General features: G+C 40.4%; 1 protein-coding gene across 1 annotated transcript in view; it reads right to left on the bottom strand.

Annotated features, from left to right (window-relative positions):
* Nucleotides 1–2702: 2702 nt before the first annotated feature.
* Nucleotides 2703–24056, bottom strand: part of enpep (glutamyl aminopeptidase) — a 64743-nt gene continuing 43389 nt past the window's right edge. Inside the window, exons 8-20 of the mRNA XM_043697755.2 lie at nt 23736–23801; nt 23325–23390; nt 23075–23226; nt 21148–21224; nt 17372–17502; nt 17193–17248; nt 16016–16166; nt 15843–15916; nt 15651–15752; nt 14744–14914; nt 8232–8372; nt 4274–4355; nt 2703–3206 (exon numbers count right to left, since the gene is read on the bottom strand). Of these exons, the coding sequence (XP_043553690.1) occupies nt 3063–3206; nt 4274–4355; nt 8232–8372; nt 14744–14914; nt 15651–15752; nt 15843–15916; nt 16016–16166; nt 17193–17248; nt 17372–17502; nt 21148–21224; nt 23075–23226; nt 23325–23390; nt 23736–23801 (1413 nt within the window). The 3' untranslated portion in view covers nt 2703–3062. The remainder of the gene's footprint in view (nt 3207–4273; nt 4356–8231; nt 8373–14743; nt 14915–15650; nt 15753–15842; nt 15917–16015; nt 16167–17192; nt 17249–17371; nt 17503–21147; nt 21225–23074; nt 23227–23324; nt 23391–23735; nt 23802–24056) is intronic.

The following is a 24056-nucleotide window of genomic DNA, read 5'->3' as shown; positions in this document are numbered from 1 at the left end:
CTCATCTCCTGCTGATTGAACCACTGGTCTCAGACACTATTGACATTTCCACATCCATATCACACAGCTCTTCATTGTCAATAAGGCTTCATACCAAACATTCATCGTTTCGCTTCACCCTCTTTCATGGTGGGGATGAGAAAGGCTAGCATTAACAGGATAGACATCACTGAGAGCAGTGTTTAGGCTGAAACCATTGAACATTATGGATTCCATCCTTTCCAGCTTATAAGATTTGCTTAACTAACTCCAGATGGTAACAAGTTTTAATGACTTACTTCATCCTCACATCAAAGTGTTTCATCTGATGGCTTTTACCTCATCTTCCATTCCAGCACAGGTAGCAGCCAATTAACTGCACCTGCAGCAGAACATCAAATTGCTCTCATGCAAAGACAGATTGCTGGCATGCAGGTTCAGACTACTGCAATCACGATGGTTGCAGTGCTCAAAGAGGGTATAACTGCAATCCAGCACTCCTCCTCCAATAGGATTTCTGAGGCAATACCTGGGTGAATGGCTTTAGATGCGCATGGAGCACTAACCTTCCTTAGGAAATCTACATTTACCCTTCCACCTCACTATGTGTAAGAATCCTTGCTGTACCTGTCAGCAATCCATGCTTTTACACTGATAGCTGCTTGAAGTTGTTCTCCAGATGGGCCATATGCAGCACCCTCCAGACTTTCAAAAGCCTTCCACCAAACATACTGCAAGTCAGTGGGACAGCCACAAATACTAGGACAGGTAAAGGCACTGAGAGATTAGGCACAGAGGAAATAAGCAAGGTGTGCAAGTTGAGTTTAGATTCTGGAGTTTTAAATTTTATTTATTATCACATGTACCTAAGTACGGTGAAAAGCTTTGTTTTGAGTGTACTTTGGCAGATCATAATATACAAAGATTATAGGGTGATGGGATGGAGCAAGGAATACAAGTTATGGCACCAAAAATGGTGTACAAACAAACTTAGTATTGAGGTTTAAAAGTGCAGAATGATTGTAAGAAATGTGAGAATGAATCTGCTGTAGAGAGCTCACAAAGAGTTGCCCTGTGTCAGCACCATCTTTGCAATGACAAGACTTCATCATAAATTTAGTTTGGAATGTTTATTTTGTGGCTAGTTTTCATTACAGGCAAGTGGATCCTATCATGCCCACAAAGGGGGATAAGGTGTTGGACTGAAGGTGCACGTGGAATGGGGTGTAGCTACTGGAATCACATTGAGCGAGTTCTTCATGAACACTTCAACATCAAGAGCTTTGAGTCTTGTTTCAACCATCTACAATAAGAGGTCTGGCAGGTATTGATTTCAAGTCAGAAACAATCGTAGGATGAGGGGAAAATGGGCTGTGAAAAGGAAAGTTAGGCAAAGAACTCCAATGGCTTCAGTTTCGCTGGTGGTCACATATTAAGCCATGGCCCTTCTGATATTTGCCAGCACTATCAGTTCCACGGAGGTCTGAAGATGCCTGTTCCCTCTAGTCATGTTCTACCACTGTTGTTTGTGACTAACTAATGCTGCAAGAGAGGAAAAAGTCTGTCAATGACTGTCACACAATCTGCCTGGGTGATGCAACTGCCATGATTGAAAAGTTTGCTGTGGAAGCCAGAGATGAGGTCATGGTTGTTTTTGAAATTCACTTGTGGAACGTGGGCATCGCTGGCTGGGCCAGCATTTATAGCCTCTCTCTAGTTGCCCTAAAGGTGGTGGCGGTGAGCTGTCGGGAGATGTTTTCTCTGTAATTCTTCTGATCTGAATGCTTCTCTCCATCAAATTCTTGTCTCAGGAATATTTGCCGTGTACCTTTTTGAATAGATAGTGTTTTTTTCTGAGCGCCATTTCCCATTCTTCCATCAAAGGTACACTGCCACCACCTTGAGGGCACCTAGAGATGGGTCATAAATGCGGTTTAAGGTTGTTCTCCCAGGCCATATGCAGCATCCGCCACTGACTTTCAACAGCCTTCCACCAGCCATACTGTAGTCAGTGGGACAGGCACAGATATTAGGACAGAGAAAGGCACCAAGAGATTTGGCATAAAGGAAATGTGCAAGATGTGCAAGTTGAGTTTTGAATGCAACAACATGATTTTAGCATAAATTTAGTTTGGAATGTTTATTATGTGACTATTTTGCATTATGGCCAAGTGGATGCTATTATAGCCAAGTGGATGCTATCATGCCCACCAGGTGGGGTAAGGTATGGGATTTATGGTGCACAAACAATGGGGTGTAGCTATTGGAATCATATAGAGTGCTTCATAAACACTTAGCCATCAAGAGGATACATAGGTTGGGGTCCTGTTTCACTGGTCTATAAAGGGATGAGTGGCATGTATTCATTTCAAGTCAGAAACAATCGTAAGACACGGGGGAAATGGGATGTGTAAAGAAAAGTTAGGCATAAGGAAACCAACAACCTCAATGGCTTTAGTCTCACCTGTGGCCACATATTATGGTAATGTGGTTGTACTTCTGAAAATTGTCAGCACCATCAGTTCCATGAAAGTTGCTTGTTCCCTCTGGTCAGCTCCTACTACTGCTGCTTGTGATTCAATTTACCATGCAAGAGAAAAGTCTCTCAGTGAGTGTCACACAATCTGCTAATTTAACAGTGCAAAGTGGTCATGAATGTTTTAAGAACAGAAACCAACCACTAATAGAGATTTAAATAAAAAAAGTTGGATTCAAGATCTATATAAAATCTTCACAATTCATTTATTTAAAACTCATCATTACAGCAGTAGTTTTTTTTGTTGTTGAACATGTTACAAAGATGACAATGTATAGCTTAGTCCAGTTAAGTTGCATGAACTGTAAAACTGTCATTATAAGGCGTGACAGGAAAAAAGATGGCACCTGAATTCTTTCACAAACTGTATGGGCAATACAGCCACAAATAAAACAATAGAAAAGGCACGCTTTTGGAAAAGAGAAGGAATATCATTCTTTTCCATATATTAATTTTTCAAGCACAAATGCAATGGTCCTCAAAGCCAACACAAAAGCTATTGTTAAGAATATATAGTGTTTACATGAAGGGCACTGTGCTCCCAATATCACACATTGCTCTGCAACCATCCTTTTATTTCATCCTTGTTGTTTTTTAGCCAGTCTATATTTGTCTGGACCGTTTCAAGAGCTTGTTTACGAGGCGTCTCTCCTGCTCCAGCGTTTGGATATTTTTCAAAGAAGTATTTCATCTTAAAATTAAAAGAGCATAAATTATTTAACAAATTCGCTCATATCAGTTTATCCAAAGTAATAAATCTTCCCCACCCCATCCACACAACAGAGATCACCCCAATCCTCACCTTCTACCCCCCATCATGTCGTACTTTGAAAACAAAGTGGTGGAGAATGTGACGAATTGTTTTTTATCTCAGGCCTTTTTTTTCTTTTCCTCCCTTATTCCTTCTCTCTATACTGATTAAAATTTATTACCATCTATAACATTTCTTCATTCTGAAAGGTCAAACTGGAACATTAACTATGGGAAGAATACTGAGGTTGAATCTGTGTACAGTGAGCGGCCTGCTGATTTTACTCACTCACTCTCTATTATGAGCATGGGTGGGTAGGTAGTGGGCTAGCCATCTGAACTATATAACATATCATGTCCCCCTGCACCCAATAAAAAACACAGCGGACAAGAGCATGTGATGTATCACTCTCCATAGATGTTGCTGAACCTGCCAAGTATTTCCAGTATTTTCTGCTTATGATTCAGATTTCCAGTAGCTGCACTGTCAACTTTGTAGGAAACTGATTGTTTTCTGCACAGGCATTCATAGTTCTCCCTTTGACCCGTGAAACATGTGCACTTCAACTATTTCATGCCCCACATTTTCACATGCTCATCCGCCAGTTGGAACAGGTTGTAAAACAATTAAAAGACCCAAGCTCCCAGTCTGCATTACCAGTAGGTCTGATTTTATCAAGTTGATCATAAAACAACTGAGGCAAGACTGCAAGTTATCAACTACCCACCACCCTTCTTTTTGACCAACCATCCAAGCCTCCTGGCCTCATATCTCACTTTCCATGTCTGTTCTGATCCTACCTTCATGTCTACTCCCTCTCTTCATTTGATGACACATTCTAAAAATTGCTATGACCAATGCCTGAGTAGTGACTAAGCAGCTATCTATTAATGATGCTTCTCTGTTTGCATCTAGATATGGTTTGATCTTGTTTCGTATGTATCACCTCTCACGATTTGTGATCCTTGATGTAAAAACAAAGTTAAAACAGTCTTTCTCCATCTCACCTGCCACAACCTGAGCTCGGTGTTAAATGAGCTGGTTATTCTTGAAACTAGGCGTCCAAGATTTCTATCTGTAATTGTGTATCTGAAATTTGAACAAAATTTAAGTTAAAGTTAAGGGGCCTCAGAAATTTCCATTTTTTTTCAACTGAGGATTCCACATTAACATGGTTGACTGGGCTGACCTGTGTCTGCCCTCACCTCTTCACTTCCCTCCCACAACATCAATGGAGTTCCCTGGTCCTCCCTTTCCATTGCCCCACCGCAACCCAGAAACTGCATCCAAAAGGACTCTAAGCCATTATTACTGTCACCTCCAGCAGGATGCCACCACCCCTCCTTTGTCAGTGTTGGCAGGACCTGTTCCTTCCGGAACACCCTAATAAACTCCCAACAGTTCTCAACAGTCCCATGGCACCTTCCTATGCAATGACAATGTGTAATGCCTGCCTGTTTATCTCCTCCCCTCTCACTAGCAAGGCTCCAGGTACACGTTCCAGGTGAAACAGTGTTTTATCTAAACTTCACTTCATCCAGCCTACTGTATTCACTGCTCACCAAGTGTTCTCTCTACATTGGAGAGATGAAACACAGATTGTGAGACAGCTTTGCAAAACACCTATATTCTGTCTGCAATAACGACCCTGAGATTTTAGTCACCTGACTCTTCAACACACCACTCTGCTCCCTGGTCGACATCTCTGTCTCAGGCTTGCTGCGATACTCCAGTGAAGCTGAGCGCAAGCTGGAAGGACAGCACTTCAACCTCTGCTTGGAGACCCTGCAGCCTTCAGGCTTCAATATTGAGTTCAAAATTTTAGACTTTGATACACCTCTTGATGTCCTCTGCCCATTCTAACACCCAGGCCCTGTCATGACACGGGCTGCTTTTAGCACAGTCAACCCATTCTCACCTACTTATTGTACATAGTATCAGCTTTTCCTTCTCTCTGGCTTAGTATCATCCAATCCTTTGCCTGGCTAATGTCGCCTTCTCTCTCTCTCGGCTCCACTGCAGCCTATATGCTCACTACTCAACACCACTGCTAGCGGCCTTTCCAAGCTACTATCAGTACTGAAGGGTCAGCGAACTCAAAATGTTAACTCTGCTTTCTCTTCACGGGATACTGCCAGACCTACTGTCTTTTTCAATTTCTGTTTTGTTGAAGTTAACAAACTTTTATTGTAAAAATATTCTGAATAAACAAAATTATGAAAGCACGAGGCACAAAATTGGTTGAGTTAAATTGAGAAAATACATTAAAAGCCATGATTGTACATAAGTAATGTACAAACTATTAAATGACTTACAGCAGCGATACATTCCCTCAAGGTGCAGAAATTCAGGAAAGGTCAGTCAACCTTGGTTAACAAAGGAAGTTCAGGATTGTATAAGATTGAAAGAAAAGGTCTACTGTACTTTGCCTGTAATTCTGAGGATTGGAAGTTTTTAAGAAAACAGCCATGGAGGACCAAGAGACTGAGAAAAAAAGGGAGAATAGAATACAAATTAAATCCAGCAAAAAAAAACTGTTTGTGAAAGCGTAAAAAAAAACTGGCTAAAATGAATGTGATCTACTATGAGTGGAGTCAGGAGTATTTATACTGAAAAATAGCAGGGAAGCTAAATCATTACTTTGTTTTCATTCAGGAAGAAAGAACAAATCTCATAGAATCTAGTTATTCAAGTGGCTGTGGAGAATGAGGAGTTGAAGGAAGTTAACTGTATAAAAAAATTGTACTGGAGAAATTAATAACACCAAAAGCTGATAAATCCCAGAATGCCGAAGGAGTTCTATGTCCTTGTTAGTATGTCGGTAACTATGTCGGTAGTTAGTGTTTATTGCATTCGTGAAGATCTTCCAAAATTCTATAAATTATAGAATGATTCCCATGGACTCTAAAGGATCCAACATCACTATTTAAGATGGGACAGAGAGAGGAAAATAACAGGAAATTACAGACCTGTTAGCTTTACATCAGTAATAGACAAAATGCTAGAATGTATAATAATGTATGGAATTAATAGATACTTGGATGACCACCATCTGATTGGGTATAGTCAGTATGGATTTACAAATGGGAAAATGTGTTTGATGAACTCGGAATTTTTTTTAAGATGTTATTTTCAAAATTGATAAAATGAGAGGTGTTGGCTAGAGTATATATGGATTTTCAGAATGCTATTGATAAAGTTCTCCACAAAATTGAAGCACATGGGACAGGAGGTAAATGTACTGGCATGATTTGGCTAAAAGACAGAAAACAGTAGGAATAAATGGGTCGTTCTCATACTGACAAGTGAGGTATCATAAGGATCAGTACTTGGACTCCAGCTGTTCACATTAGTGATATGTTAATGATTTGGACATCGAGACCAAATATAATATTTCCAAATCTGTCGACAATGTGAAACCAAGTGGAAATGGACGTTGTGAGGAAAATACAAAATGGCTTCAGCATGATTCAGGTCGGTTTAATGAGTGGGCAAGAATGTGACAGGCATAATATAATGTGGAAACATGAGACATCAGATTCTTTGGTCAGAGAAGTAGTAGTGCAGACTATTTCTTAAATGTAAAGAAGTTGGAAAATGTAGGTGTACAAAAGGACTTCTTAGATGCCTTTGTCAACAAGTCACTGAAGACTAAAATACATTTGCAGCAAGGTATTAGGAAGGTTAATGCAATGTTAGCTTTTATTGCAAGAGGATTCGAGTACAGGGGTAGTGAAATCTTGCTTCACTTGTGTAGGAGCTTAGTTAGACTGCACCTGGAGTACTATGTGTAGTTTTAATATCTTTATTTCAGGAAATATATTATTGCCTTAGAGGGAGTGCAAGAAGGTTCATCAGACTTGTTCCCAGAATGAAGAGAGGTTGGACAATTTAGACCTGTATTCTCTCGAGTTCTGAAGAATGAGAAGTGATCTTATCGAACCATACAAATTCTTAAAAGGCAGAGACAAGGTCGATGTAGGTCATATGTTTCCCCAAGTTAGGGAGTTTAGAACCCAGGCTGTACAATTTAAAAATAAAGGGGATGTCACTTATGGCCAAGATGAGAGGCTTTTCATTCAGAAGGTTGTGAACCTTTCGAATTCTCTACCGCAAAGAACTGTGGCAGCTTAGTCCATCTATGTTTAAAAGGTGGGGTTTGATAAGATTTTTGATTTAAAATGGTGTTGAGAGTTATGGGGATAGGGTGGGTAAAAAGAATTTAAATGTTCAATCAGCCATGACAATATTGAATGGTGGGCTGAATGGCCTACTCCTGGTCCTATAAAAGGTTGTGCAGAGGATAGGTGGGTGTGCCTGTTGTCAAAGAAAATCAGAAAAAAATTACGGTTATGTCAGCTGTGGATTCCTCATGTTCTTTGCTTTCTGTAGGTAACAGAGGGATAACAGAAACGATATGATCGCTATTTCATTTCTTGCTGTGTGCAAAGTGGCTGTCACAGTTCCTTTATAACAACAACCAAAATAGGATTACATTATTTCAAAGTGCTGATGGGTGCTATTAGACCACTGAAGGAGTTTTATAAATGCAGAGTACTTTTTAAATTAGCAAAAGAAACAGATGTTCAATCATGAGGTTTGAAAGAAAATCACAGTATAACTGACTTCCTTAAATGTGTCTTTCCTCAGTACAGACTCATAACACTTCCCCCACCATACCACTCCAATTTTGAAATTCATCTTAAATCATGCACTTTAGAATAACATTTTAAATACATTACTACCTGTGCCTTAAGTGAATATTGAGAGAAAGAATTAAGATTCAGCAAAATACAGAATGTGAGGTTTATGATTAATAATTGGCAAAAACATAAATTTGAATTAGAACCTAATTTTTTATGGCATGACTCTTGATGTAAGATATTATAAAGCTGGTATCATATCTATAAAAGTCCATTCACTGATAATCAGATTCGTACTGAGATGTAAAAACATTGTTCCTACCTTTCTACTAAATATTCCCAGTTGAGTCGTGTCCAATCCCAGGCCATAGTTTTCCCATACTTGTTGTATGAAATGTACTGGAGAACAGTGAACACGTCTTGACTCTTAATGAGACTTTCATTTTTAATATATTTTAAGAATCTGCAACATGAAGCAAAAAAATGACATTTGAATACTGATCAATTATTTTAACACTATAGTAACTTACAGAATAAGAATCTCAGAATAACAACTATTACAGTGCAGAAACAGGCTCTTCAAATGGACATTTTCACTTTTAGCCATTCTCCTGCTTTCTCACCATATCTGTTATTCCTTTTCTAATAACCATCTAATTCTCTTTTAATATGTCTTGATTGAACCTGCTCCACCACATTCCCAGACAGTGCATTCCTAACTCAAAACACTGTTGGAAACAGTTTTTCCTTATATCTTTGTTTATTGCTTAGGTCTATTCCTTTATGTTATCTATCCTTTCACAAATGGGGATATTTTCTTCCTATTTACTGTGTCCCCTCGTGATTTTTAATACTGTAGTTACATTGTCTTTCAGTTTTCTCTTCTCTAATAAGTACAGCCCCAGATTCTGCAATCTATCCTCATCTCTGTAATCATTCCCCAATGCCTCCACATCCTTCTTAAAAAGTGTGTGCCCAGAACTATACACAATACTCCATGGAGGCTGAACTTAAACCTTTTTCAAATTCAACATATCCTCCTTGCCCTTATACTCTAGGCCCTATTAATAAAGTCTCAGATACCGCATGCGATTAACTACTCTCTCAACCTGCCATGCCACCTTTAATGAGGTATGTACTTATACATTCAAGTCTTTCTACTCCTGAACCTCTTTTAGAATTATACTCAATTTTTTATTGCCACTCTTATTCTTCCTAACAATGGTACAACACCTCACATTCTCTGGATTTGAACATCTGCAACTATGTATTCATTCAACAAAACTGTTCATGTCCCTCTGAAGTTCCACAAACTCTAAATCATTAACATCTAATCAGTAAATACAATCTACTTCCCGACCTCTCCGCCCCCACCCCCTCTCCGACCTATCACCCTCACCTTAACCTCCTTCCACCTATCGCATTCCCAACGCCCCTCCCCCAAGTCCCTCCTTCCTACCTTTTATCTTAGCCTGCTTGGCACACCCTCCTCATGCCTGAAGAAGGGCTTATGCCCGAAACGTCGATTCTCCTTCTCCTTTGATGCTGCTTGACCTGCTGCGCTTTTCCAGCAACACATTTTTAAGCTCTGATCCCCAGCATCTGCAGTCCTCACTTTCTCCTATCTAATCAGTAAATCCAAGTATCCAAACCTAAACACTGGAGATCTTCCTCCAGTCTGAAAAAATATTCATTCACCATCCCCCTTCGTTTCCTGTCACTTAGCCAATTTGTATCAATGTTGCCATTGCCAATTTTATTCCCAGAGTTCCAATTTTGTTTACAAGTCTATTTTGTGACACTATTAAATGCCTTTTGGAGGTCCATCATTCATACCACAGCAACAGCTTTGCCCTAATCATGTCTGTTACCTCAAAAAAACTCCAATAAATTTAGATTCCCTACAGTGTGGAAACAGGCCTTTTGGCCCAACAAGTCCACACCGACCCTCCGAAGAGCAACCCACCTAACACTATGGGCAATTTAGTATGGCCAATTCACCTAACCTGGTCATCTTTGGACTGTGGGAGGAAACCGGAACACCCAGAGGAAACCCACGCAGACAGGGGGAGAATGTGCAAACTCCACACAGACAGTTGCCCGAGGCAGGAATTGAACCCAGGTCCCTGGCGCTGTAAGGCAGCAGTGTTAACCACTGAGCCACTCCTTAGTTAATTTACTGTTAAGATATCTATGCTGAGGTAATTTTGCCAAAATTACTGTTGATAGAAATTTTCAAATTACGGATATTAAAAGTCTAGCTTCTCGCTGACAGGCTAACATTTGCAATATTTTGAACAAAGATGAAATTTTCCAGTCTTCTGGCACCACTGCACATCTAACAGAAACTGAAAAACTATTGCCAGTTTCTCTGCAATTTCTACGCACACTTGTTATGGACTCGACCAGACCACTCAAAATATTCTTAAGCAGACAGCCTAGACCATAATATTGCAATTTGTTTCAGTAAGTGTACAGTGAAAATTACCTGGAGTGAGGTAGCCAGGTTGACTACTAGATTTTAAAACAGACAAATTTATTCACAAAATTTCACAATGATACAAAAAGAGCAGAATAAAGAACCCCTACAGAACTCAGTCTATCCAAACTAGACTTAATTATGCTGTTCCAAATATACACAACAGTCCCAATAAGCAAACCCCCTTGAAACACAGTATATAAAAGGAACAGATGCTTACAGGTTGAAGTTAGAAGGGCAGAAAGAGAGAGAGAGAGTTTCCACACAGATCACTGTTGAACTCCCAACTAGTTCTAACTGAACTGCTCAGCTAGAGAGCTGACCACTCTACTTCCATCATAAAGGTCACTTCTAAAACATGACCACTTTGGCCTGAAGTCTCATCTGTTTACACATAAACAAAAGGCCTCTCAAAATCCTTTAATTTCTGTACCAACCAATCTAAGTTGGCACGGGATGCGTTTACGAGTCCTCTGAGAAAAACCAAGGACGTAGTATCCTTGAGAAAAGGAACAGCTTTGTGACACCTATGTATTCTTGGCTATGTCACATCGGTGTCAGTGGCTTGTTGACTTAAATATGGACAGTTTCCGAGAATTCCTCACGAATTTTAAACCCTTCCACTGACTGAATCTTCTGCTCCTTCACTGTGGCCTGGTAGCATTTTCCATCTTAGTAAAGACAGCTACAAATGATCAGTTTAACAGTTCACTGATACCCTCTGCCTCCATGTGCAAATCCCCTTTTTGGTCCTTCACTGGCACCACTCTTCTGTTTATCACCCATTTACCACCACCTACTGAAGTACTCAGGCTCCTTTGTTTATTCAGTCAAAGAATGAGGCTTTTTCTGGTTGGGCCAGCTTTTATTGCTCATCCCTAAATGCACTCAAAAATGCGGTGCTAAGCTACCTCTTTGAACAGATGTTCAGTACCAGTTAGTGTATGTAGTAGCACAATGCATTTAGGGAGGGATTTCCAGGATTTTGACTCAATGACAATAACAGAATAACGATATATTACCAAGTCGGGATGGTGATCATCTTGGAGAAAAACTTCCAAGTGGTAGTGTTCCAATGTCATTCCAGATGGTGGTGGTCATGGGTTTTTAAGAGACTCTGCAAATTTCTGCACTGCATCTTGTATATAGTTCACACTGTTGATATGAAGCATTGGTGGAGGACAGTGTAGATGTGGTGCCAATCTATCAGGCCGTTTCTGTCAGGCTTCTTGAGTGTTGTCAGAACAGCACCCGTCCAGGCAAATGGGGAATATTCCATTATACACCTGACGTATGCATTACAAATGGTGAACAGATTTTGAGGGAATAGGAAGGGAGTTACTCGCTGTGACATTCATAGTCTTTGACCTGCTCTTGTACTCATTATATTTGTATGGCTAGTCCAGTTCAGCTTCTGGTCAATGGTCACCTTCAAAATGTTGATAGTGTGGGATTTAGCTATTGAGTTTCAAGAGAGAGTGATTGTCAGATGATCTCTTGTTGTAGATCATCATTACTTATCATTTATTTCATGAATATTACTTGCTACCTTTCAGTCCAAGTTGACAAACATGATAGTTGCCAGTCTATTCTTATATTCCTTTGCTTTGTCACCACCCCGTGAGCCTTTTTCTCAAATGTAATTTGTATTCGATATTTGTCATAAGCACAGTTTCTTCTTAAGGATAATCTCTACCCTTGCTGTCATTCAGGGAGTTCTGGATCTGTTGGTCCCACAAAGGAATGTACTTTGACTGTGCCTGAACCATTTGTTCTTTGTAGGTACCCCATTGCTCTGCCAAAACTTTTTGTGCCAATCTTTGATTCCAATTTATTCAATCCAATCAATTCTTACTTCCTTGAAGTTGGATTTTTCCCTACTACTTATCCTTCCTATGTATTATTCATTGCCCTTGTTCATTGTTATCCTCAACTTTATGTTACAATGATCACTGTCACCCAAATGTTCTATTGAACATTTCAATGGATACCTCATTTCCAAAAACCAGGTTTAGCAGCACTTACTTTCCCTACAATGCTAACCTGTTGGACTGAAAAATTCTCCTGAATGTATCTTAGGAATACTTGTCACACTCTGACCTTTACACAATTACTATCCCTGTCTATATTTAGATAATTAAAGTCCCCCATTAAAACTACAATAATTTTGAATTTAGTGATTCAAAATTTATTTCTGTATATCCTTTTCACTAAGCAATGTAACTACCATTGTTTGCCTTAACTCTAGCTAAATTGATTCTCTCCTTGATGCCTCTCAGAGATTATCTTTCGCCAGCACTGCAATGTCAGCCCTGCCACGCGATCCCTTTTCATCCTTTCCCACCTTTCCTAAATATTTGCATCCAGGAATGTTTAACAGCTCGTTCCCAACTAGAGTTTCATAGCTCAGGACTTCACATTATTTCACATCTAGGATCGTGAATCTGTGGAATTCCCTGCTCTGTGAAGCAGTTGAGGCTACCTCACTGAATGATTCTAAGGCAAAGATCGATAGATTTTTGAACAGTAAAGGAGTTATAGGTTATGGTGAGCGGGTGGGTAAGTGGAGCTGAGTCCACGAGAAAATCCACCATCATTTTACTGAATGGTGCTCGAGGGGCCAGACGGTCTACTCCTGCTCCTATTTCTTATGTTTCTTATGTTCTGACTAGTCTGCACTTCCTTGAGGCTAATCTGTTGTAGCCATAGTACCGTATGTATACTTTGCAAACTGTACCTGCACCAATGTTATCTACCACAATCCAGCACATTTAGACTTTACTACTTTCTCCCTTTCCCTGACCCTACCAATTAACATGCTACTCTATTCTACTGCTACCTACCTTTCCCAGCATTTTGTGCACATAGGTATTCCTCCAATATTCTCTCCTGGCTGCCAAACCCCTGCTGAGTTACTTTAAAGCCTCCCAACAGCACTAGCAAAGCACCCTTCAAGGAACATCTGTCCTGGCTCTGCTCAACTGAAAATTATCGGGCCTGTACAGGTCCCACCCTTCCGAGTAAGTCACAATGCCATAAGAATCAAACGCACACCCCTCCTGCATGAATCTTCCAGCTAAGTATTCATCTGTCTTATCCAATATTCATTTGCACATGGAGAGTAACCTGGAGATTATTACTTTTGAGATCCTGCTTGCTAAGTTCCTATCTCGGTCCCTCAATTCTGAATGCAGGACCATATCACTTTCCACTATATTGTTGATTCCAACAGATTCTGGTGGTGCATTCTTTCATCAACCCTCCCCTCTGAGGGCTCCGCAGCTATTCAGTGTCATCTTCAATCCTGGTACCAGCAAAGCAACATGGCATCCTGGATTCACATCTACCGCTGCAGAAATGTCTATCAGTTCCATATCAAACTGCCTATCATTATGGTTCTTTCAGTCTTTCTTGCACCTTGCTTTGAAGTTAAACCACCTGTGGTACCATGCACTTTTCAATGGCTGTAATTTTCAGATGAATCATCACTGTCATCAGTTTTCAGAAATGAATAATGGTTGGAGAGTGGAAAGCACTCAGAAGATTTCTCTACTACTTCTTCTGCTTCCTTTTGGACTTCCTGGTGATCACCCATTCCGTTTTCCTTGGGAGGAGTTATCACATATATGCTATCCAGTTCTCAGCTTCAGACATGCAGTCCAGTGTCACCAACTACTGCTCATACTCTGAAACCCAGAACTCAGGTTGCTGTAAGTGACAACATTTCTTGCTCAAATGGTTATGCAGGGTACAGGTACTGTCACAGAGACCCCTCACACAATAAGATGTGCATTCTTGTGATTGAGGTAAGCTTGCCTTTTATTCTCTTCCACCACCCATCCTCCAAATTCCCACATGAACCAAATTTGTAATTTGGTCTACATCTGACTCAAGAACAGTCTCCTAATCGTTTGTCTCTTACGGACATTTTAATTTGAGAACAATGATCTGTTGTAGAGACCTCTGATGAAGCACTAACTAGCTTAGCTTTCTACTACAATAACTAACATCAACTGAACCAACTGCTTTCAGCCAATTGCCAAATAACTGGCACTATCAGGACCTCCACATTGTAATAAGATAATTTAAATAACTTGAAGTTTGTTAGTTCTGTCACAGTCTCTCTCTTAATCTATATTTAAACCACATGATTCAAATTCACTATAACAAATTCACTTTGTCTTATGTATTAACCAACTTAAATTACAGGTACTGCCAGAATCTTATTTTATAGAATTTAGAAAATATCTTTAATTGGTGAAGTAAATTCTTTCACTGGTTCATAAACCAGTGTGATAACGTAGGCCAATAGAATGATTTGTGACAGATGCAAGTGGATTGAGTATTGTATTTACCTGTCCAAAAGCCAAACATCTTCCACTGAAGCCAATCCATACAGAAGCTTGTCCTTTTCTTGAGCGAGGGGAGTTTCCTGATACTTCTTAAACATAATTTCCCATGAAGTTGCATTCCCTGACTTCTGCATCCCATAACGGTATACAATCAGACGTAAATTTGGAGGTATACTAGTTATGAGAAAAAAAACAAGTTATTATTGGCATACTTCACTTTCCGTTACATTTATATTGCACTTCATTTTGTGCAAGCAGGCATGGAAAGGGCTATATTAACATTGCTATGACAGGGTAAGGGAATTGGGGATTAGAATGATTCAGCCATGAGACATGACCACAATCCACTGAAAAAAGCTTGGGGCTATTCATGTCTTGGTCTTCAGAGGTGCAATGTTTCACCATAATATTTCAATCAGGCTCCAACCGGTAGCTGGGTGTGCAACTTTAACACTGGCCGGTGGGATTGCTAGGCTTGAAAACACAGCTGCTAAATGGAGTGAGCTGCTTGATTTGGTTGCTTTCAAGTGTTTTTTATAGCACTGCTTGTGAGTCAAGAGGAACAGGACAGTTTCCCTCAGACCCACAAGCAAAACTAATACAATCTTTATTGAATTTGACTAGTTTAATTGTGAAGACTGGGCGGCATGGACAGGTTGTGCCAAAGGGCCTGTTTCAATCCTGTGAAACTCTATGACTCTATGGTTCTGGTCTTCCCAACCAGTAGTACACTACACTGTGGAGCAGTTCAGTTCTATGACAAAGCATTTAAAAAAAACAAATTAGGTCTATTTATTAAATTCATTAGGACTTCTGCATGTCTGGGATTCTCATGTTAACTGCTATCCCCAATCCCACCACATTCCTAATCCCTTTCTGCCACCTGATAAATCAGTGGCAGTATACTCACTATCCTCCCGCCAACCATGTGTCAAATAATTTAGATGCGTTTGCTAGTGCTTCTTCATCTTCCATCCGACATGCAAGTGCCAAAACATCTTCTCTCAATAACCTGGACATAAATCAAAAATATTCTTCGAGTGAATTTATACAATTGAATAAATGTACGATTCTTATTGTTTCACAAGTAAAAATTGCAAACCTATTTAAATGGGAACCATCATCTTCCCATCCAAGTTTGTCTGTAATGGATTTAACTTGCTTCCTCCAATAGGCCTGTAACAGGGAAAATGTAAATTGCTCTTCACTGTACAGTCTTTCAATTTTTTCCGATGTTTATTATTTAACTGTTCCAAGGCATTCATTTCAACTCACCTGAAATTTTGAGTAAAGATTCTCATCATCTTGCAGCATGTCCCGAATATAGGCACTGGATGAAATCGCTTTTGACCAAGGCAAATATTCCAATTCATTCTTCAGATATTTTGTCATGTTTAAGGCTACAGAATAGCTTAGTAGAGTCGCTCTGTAACAAACAAGTAAACCATTAAAGGGAGTAACAATCATAATTCAAGGTTCCAATATATTTTTCTCAGGACCAATGCAAAACTTTAAGTGTCTCCAGAAGTTCTGTAAAGATAACATTATATATGCCTTTCATCACAATAGCATACACTAACATTGTTTTAAACGGTTTGGATTTCAAACTAGTGGTGTATGGGTTTTCGACTATTTTTGTGCAAGATTTAAAAATTAACTCGATCTTTCTGGAATTGTGATTTTAAACTTGTGTGTTCCCCCTGCTTTGTTCATGAAGATTTGTTGAAATTGTAGGAGTTTATGACAGGAGAGAGAAAGCATTGAAAGGCATGAGCCTGCTTCTGGGTTTAGAATAAGGAGGATTAATTTTAGTTTAGGAAAACCAGAGAATGAAAAGTGTTTGTGTATTTTGAAGGAGCTCTGATTGGGGTCAGATGCAAGGTTAGTCACTCCTACTAGAAAAGGAGATTGTTTAGAGCAGTAAAGAAAATATATTCTGATAGTGAAAGATGCTTTTTTGCGAATTATGATACCCCATGACAGTGTGGTTGGAACCCTGCAGATGAAGAAAACGGCTGAGACAATGTCTAAGCCCTGTGTTATGTCAAGATTCAAGAAAGAAGTGTTCATAACTCACTGGACTAAAAACTGAAGGAGCAATTAAGAAAAGTCTTCAGATTTACTAGAATGAGGGGGCAATTTCTCTTTTTTTGATTCACTGTAAAGTCCAAAGAATTTTATTTAGCCATTGACTTAAAATCTTTCAAACTGTAAAATTTATGTAGTTTTTTTTTCCCCACTTTTCTTTATTTCTTGTTGAAATATTTTAATATTTAAAGTAAATCTGAAATCTAAGTTTCAATAAAAGACCCAATCCCTCTTGCTATCAATTTGGCTTAGATTTCAATCACATCCTTGCAGAACAATCAACAGTGGGAGAACCCATCACTTCATTCAGTTTCCCCCTTCAGCAATTTTCAAAATTCAAGGATTAAGTGACTCAAACACTTACCTTCCAAGTGAAAACGTGTCATCAATTAATCCCGTACGATCAGCAGTTGAAAAGAACTACATGGAGGTGTATAAGTTATACAAGTATTTAGTTAGCACAGATTTCCTCTTTAATGAAACTGTACAATTTTTAGCACTTACATTTTGGGATAAAATTGGATGAAGAACATTTTAACTTACATTATGGTCATTTATCAGTTGATTGATGATTTTATTCCAGGTTGCTGCTTCATACTGCACACGATAGAATCCAACATGGTCTGTGTTTATTTTCAGTAATCCATCAACTGATTCTTGCATCAAATTAATACCTAAATATTTATCAAAACTAGTTTAATTACTGTTCTTATGTCTGTATTTTAACAAAACCAATGAACAGACTAATATCATATGCCAAAATCTTAACAGTAGAAAGTCTTCATCTTACATGCCCGGTCTTATTTTATCAAAAAAGATTCGCTCTTTCCTAACTTTAATCCAGTGCCCTAATTTAGTAATTCATCAACATAAATTAATATCTCCTGCAATACTTTGGCCCTCATTCTTACTGTACATGAAGAAGATTTGCTTTCCATCCTTCCAAAATCACTATAATAAGAAAGTGGGTTAGCATTTCAAATTTAATAACAGGCAAGAGACCTGAATTATTAACTCTGTCCTGGCAGATTCTGCTAGATCTATTGGGCATTCCAAACTGTTTTTTTCTGTTGTAGCAGCTAAAAGATTTATATTTCACCCAGCAGTGTGGCTTCCTTTACTACATAGTGTGGTGTGCAGTGGAATAATCACATATTGCTGGCATGGGCATGATGGAGCAAATGGCCTCTTATTGTACATACAACTATGATTTACTGGCCCATTAGCACTTGTTGTGTAGCAATACCATGGTGCTAAATGGGACAGACTTCCATCAGTTGCAGCGGTGCAAACCAGGCAACCCTGAGGTGCTGTTGGCCGTCAGCAGCAGACTTGTTTATAACCACAATGTAGCCGCAGAGCCCAGCATATTCCCCACCATCAATACCAGCAAGATAGCAGATCAACCTAGGTAGAATGGAGAACACAGAAAGGCATACCAGGAGTCACAGCATGCATGCCTAAAAATAGGGTGTCAATTTGGTGAAGCTAGAACACAGGACTACTTGCGTGCCCACCAACAGATGCAGCATGCAGCAGAGAAGGCAAAGCAATCCCACAACCAATGGATCAGGTCAAAACTCTGCAGTCCTGCCATATCAAGTCATGAATGGTGGTGGCCATTTAAACAATAACCAGAAGGTGAAGATTCCATGAATGTCCCCAGTGATGGAGAAGCCCAGTTCGTCAGTGCAAAGGTCAGGCTCTTCAATAACCGTTCTCTAATCATAACATCAAAAGTGAGGATACTCTTGGATTATTGCACAATGTTCAATTTAATACATAGTTTTGCGAATACCGAAGTAGTTCATGCCACATTCAGCAAGACCTGGATAGTATCCAATCATTTGCAGATAAATGGGATGAAGTGAGGACTGCAGATGCTGGAGAGTCAGTGGAAAAGCATAGATCAGGCAGTATCTGAGGAGTCAGAGAGTCAAAGTTTCGGACATAAGCCCTTCATCAGGAATGTTAGGTTGGTCGCGGCGGCGGTGTCTGACTGATAAATAGGTGAGGTGGGGGTGGAGCCAGGGGGAAGGTAGCTGGGATGATGATAGGTGGATGCAAGTGGGGGTAATTGTGATAGATCAGTGGGCGAAGTTGGAGTGAATTGGTGGGAAGGAAGCTGGACAGGTAGGACAGGTCAGGAGGGTGGTGATCAGTTGGAGGGCAGGATCTGGGATGTAGTTGGGTGGAGGGGAGATTTAGAAACTGCTAAAGTCAACTTTGATGCCGTGTGATTGTAGGAAGATGAGGCATTCTTCCTCTCAGCATCAGGTGGCTTGGATTTGGTGGTGGAGTAGGTCCAAGATTTCTATGTCTTTGGGGGAATGGGAGGGGGCGTTTAAGTGGGCGATCACAGGGTGGTGGGGTTGTTTAGTGCATGTGTCCCAGAGATGTCCCCTGAAACACTCTTGTGAGTTGGCATTCTATCTCCCTGATGTAGAGGAGACCACATTGAGAGCACCTGAATCAGTTAATGAGGTGGGTGGATGTGCAGAAAAATTCCTGCCAATGTAAAAAGATCCTTTGGGGCCTTGGACAGAGCTGGGGGAAAGTGTGGACACAGGTTTTACACCTCTTGCAACAGCAAGGGAAGGTGCTGGGTATGGAGGATGGGTTGGTGGGGGCATGGACCTAACAAGGGAGTCACGGAGGAAATGGTCTCTGTGAAATGCAAATAGGGTAGGCAGGGAAATATATCTAGGGTGGGGTCTGATTGTAAGTGGCAGAAATGGTAGAGGATAATGAGCTATATCCGGAGATTAGGGGGGTGGAAGGTGGAGGACTAGGGAGGTTCTATCCTTGTAGCGTGGAAGGGGTGTGGTTCAAAGGTGGAGGTGTGGGAAGTGGAAGAGATGCACTGGAGGGCAGTGTTGATCACAGGGAAGAGGAAATTGCAGTCTTTGAAATAGGAGGCCACCTGGGATGTTCTGGAGTGGAATTGTTCCTCCTGGAAGCAGATATGGTGGAGGCGGAGGAATTGGGAGTAAGGGTTTGTATTTTTGTAGAAGGAGGTGTAGTTGAGATAGCTGCGGGAGTTGGTGGGTTTGAAATAGATGTCCATGTTGAGCCAGTCACCAGAGATGGAGAGGGAGAGGTCCAGAAAGGAGAGGGAGGTGTCCAAGATGGTCCAGGTGAACTTCAGGTCAATGCGGAAGATGTTAGTGAAGTTGATGAACTGTTCAAGCTCCTCATGGAAGCAAGAGGTGGCACCGATACAGCAGATAAGTGGCAAGAAATATTCATGTCATACATATGCCAGGCAATCTCTGGTTAGAGAGTACCCTTGCTTCTTGAAATTCAAATATGTTATCATTGCTGAGTGTCTCACTTTCAACAGCTGGGCATTACTATTGACCAGAATCTGAAGTGGATGAGCATATAAATACTATGGATCCAAGAGCAGATCAGACACTAGGAATTCTGTGGTAAGTAACTCACATCATGACTCCCCAAATCCTGACCATCTACAAGGCACAAATCAGGAGTGTGATGGAATACTTTCCACTTAACATAGATGAGTATATTTTCCAACAGGACTCTAAGAATGACACTATCCAGGGCAACGCAACCCACATGATTGGCAACCCACTTGCAACTTCAACATTCATTCCCTTCAACCCTAATGCACATCACCAGCGGTATGTACCATCTACAAGACATAGAGCAGTAACTCACCTGTTCTAAACTATCACCTCTATCACAATGGTAGACAAGGACAACCATTGTATAGAAACACTATCATTTGCAAGCTTCCATCCAAAAATGGAACTGACTTGGAACTATATCACTGTGCCTTCACTGCTGCAGGATCAGAATGCAGGAACTTCCTAACAGCACTGTGGTTGTTCCCATACTGTGAAGACTGCAGTGGTTCAAGAAGGCAGTTCAATACCATGCTCAGGACAATTAAGGGAGGGTGAAAAATGCTAGCCTAGCCAATGATATCCACACCCCATGAAAAAAAAGAAAAATAGATCTTGCATCAGACACAATCTTATATTTAAAAAGGCTCAAATAAATAAAAACAGAGTTTTGATGGTGAGCCGAACAAGTTTACGCTCAATGTCTGAGCTCATACTGCCAGCAGGGAGCATCAACTACTGGAGGCTGAGATAACCTGGGTTTACTGAATTCCAGGACTTTCAGGACTAGAGTTCCAATTTCCTGCTTTGATGTCAAGCCCCATTATAGAAACTGACCAATTATCACCTCCATGATCTGCAAAGCACTATCAGTATTTTCTGCTATGGTTTCAGATTTTCAGCTGAAAGGCTATATTTTGAAGTCTCAACTTTCTTTCATCCCATACATACTGTTTGAAGTGGAGTTGAAAAAAGTTTCATTTGTTTCATTCTTTGTGTGCCACTTTATCGGGATATTCCATCGATAACTGAAATGGAAAAATAAAGGATTCAATAATTTTCAATTGTTTATTGTATATTTTTAGTCAGTGTATAACGGAATGTGGTCCATTTCTTCTGAGCTCCATCGCACTGTCAGATACCACATTTTCACTGTGCATGGTGGAAAATCAGGGTCTAGATATTCTGAACAGGGAAAATTCAACTGGAAATGGAAGCAATATAGCCACAGTAAACATGTACAAATAACTGACAGGAAATGGACCAACTGGTTCACAGGTGATATGAACCAACGGGCTGTGGGTGGTTATTTAAAATGAGGTAAACCTAGAGTCTACTATGGATCATTCAGAGGTACAGTACATAAGCAGAGTCAGCACTTCTGCATGAAGGGGAGATCAGGCCTGACAAATTTATAGACTTCTGTTACGAGGTAATGGTAAGATAGATGAAAAGGAACCAGCTGATGCGATACACATGCATTCCTAAAAGGCATTTCATAAGGAAAGATAAACTGTGCTCTTTTTTTTTAACTGGAACATGGATTTTGACGTTAGCAAGTGTTGTTTTTGGAAAAAGAAAAAAGGACACACACACACACACTCACACACACACCCACACACACATACACACACGCACACCCAGCGACAGGATTTGGATTGATTTAAATTAGCAGTTTGACACCCTATCCACATGCTGAATCCCTTGCTCTCCCTTAACATGCAAAGACTTTGCATGGTAACTTCCAATTAAAGCCAAGATCCAAATCCATTAGACTGTCTCCCAGATTGAGGATCGCTGTGGTCAACAACAATGGGTATCAAAATACAAAATTGAGAGTGTGTTGCTGGAAAAGTACAGCAGGTCAGGCAGCATCCAAAGAGCAGAAGAATCAACGTTTCAGGCCACAGCCCTTCATCAGGAAAGGAGATGAAGGGCTCCGGCTGAAACGTCGAATTTTCTACTCCTCAGATGCTGCCTGACCTGCTGTGCTTTTCCAGCAACACACTCTCAACTCTAATCTCCAGTATCAGCACACCTCACTGTCTCCTAATCAAAATCCAACTGTGCGCAAAATTGTCTCATTCCATCCCATTGGGTGGGGGGGGGGTAAGTGGCGGGGAGTGGGGGGTGGGTCTGTGTGTGCAAGACACAGACAGCAAGAGAGAGAGCGAGCAAGAGCGAGAGAGACATTAGGAGAGATACACATGGCAAGTGTAAACATGTGTGAGAGCTTGAGCAAGAGGGCACACGAAGCTTTAAAAGGAGTATAGGTTAAGTTTGCATTAGTATTTACTTTAGATTAGATTCTCTACAGCATGGAAACAGGCCCGTTGGTCCAACAAGTCCACATCGACCCTCCAAACAGTAACCCACCAAGACCCATTCCCCTACATTTACCCCTGACTAATGTACCTAACACTATGGACAATTTAGCATGGCCAAATCACCCTAACTTGTACATCTTTGGATTGTGGGAGGAAACCAGAGCACCCGGAGGAAATCCATGCAGACACGGGGAGAATGTACAAACTTCACACAGAAACTGGAATTGAACCAGGGTCCCTGGCACTGTAAGGCAGCAGTCTAACTGCTGAACCACTATGCCGCCCTTTGAAGGTTTTTTTGAAGGTTAGATGATAAGTTTGTGACAATAAATACATTTCTGTCTCTTGTTCATTGATGACGCTTGGCAACAAAATTTCTTTTATCTTCAATAATGGTCACAATCAGCCATTAACCACCTGAAAATAAATGAATTATATTTCAGAATTTTGATGATTTATGGAATCATGGGGTTTAATTTCCAGCTCATTATTCCCACCAGGATCGTGCTAATTCAAAGCAAATTGGTTATCCATTGAACAGTATGTCTTACTTGAAAGGTGAAGGAGGCTGAGTTGCATTTGCTCCAGGGTCTAACAGGAAGCGTTTCTGTGCGAGCTCAGACATTGAATCAACATTTAGAACAGGAAAACCCATTTGCCGTGTCCATGTATCCATCACTTCCTTCACAGGATGACCACTGACCTACAGAAGAAATTAATTCCATGCTAAGAAATGTGGAAAATAAGAACAGATATAAGCAGTAAACTCTCATTGAAAGAAACAAAGAAACTAGTCTTTACCTTTGAGAGCGCTTGCCAGAAGTCATCAGTCTTTGCATTTTTAAAGTGGTGATCCTGGAGGTATTTCTGAAGGTAGAGTGCAGTATTTAAAACAAAGTTCTCTGTTATTGTGAACAACATTGTTTAATTTCAATAGGGCATGCATTGTTTTCCTTCTTGGACCCTCAGCTCTTTGTGTCATCCACAGACAAGATGTGTGCATGGAATTAGTATCAATTAATGCCACTCTTCTCCATCTCTGTTCGGAACTACTTAGCTTCCAGTGATGCCCTCATGACAGAATGACTGAGAACAGGATCTCACCAGTACAAGAATATAAGGACAGATCATAACTTCAAAACAATGTACTGAAGCCATGGTGCTTTGCCACATTTACTGATCAAGAGTAAAAAACCCACAAGAATTCTGTACCTGGCAACCCTCCTGAAATTTTCCTGGAGTAATCCAATCACGTAACATACGGAGAATTGATGCACCCTGCAAACATAAGCACTCAGTGTGAACAAAAAGAAATGCATAATAATCCCTAAAAATATAACTGACGAGTACAAAAGCTTATTTTTTTAAACCGACATATCGTCAAATCTGTTGAGCAGACCATTAGTGCAGCAGTGGAGCAAGAAAATGAAATGGATTTCAATGAAGAAATTTGGGGCAGCACGGTGGCTCAGTGGTTAGCACTGCTGCCTCACAGCGCCAGGGACCCTGGTTTGATTCCAGTTTCGGGCTACT

Source organism: Chiloscyllium plagiosum, unplaced genomic scaffold (assembly GCF_037043375.1).
Source record: "Chiloscyllium plagiosum isolate Xiang-an unplaced genomic scaffold, Cpla_swu_hap1 HiC_scaffold_1, whole genome shotgun sequence".
Lineage (NCBI taxonomy): Eukaryota > Metazoa > Chordata > Chondrichthyes > Orectolobiformes > Hemiscylliidae > Chiloscyllium > Chiloscyllium plagiosum.
This window is presented reverse-complemented; position numbering and strand designations above follow the sequence as displayed.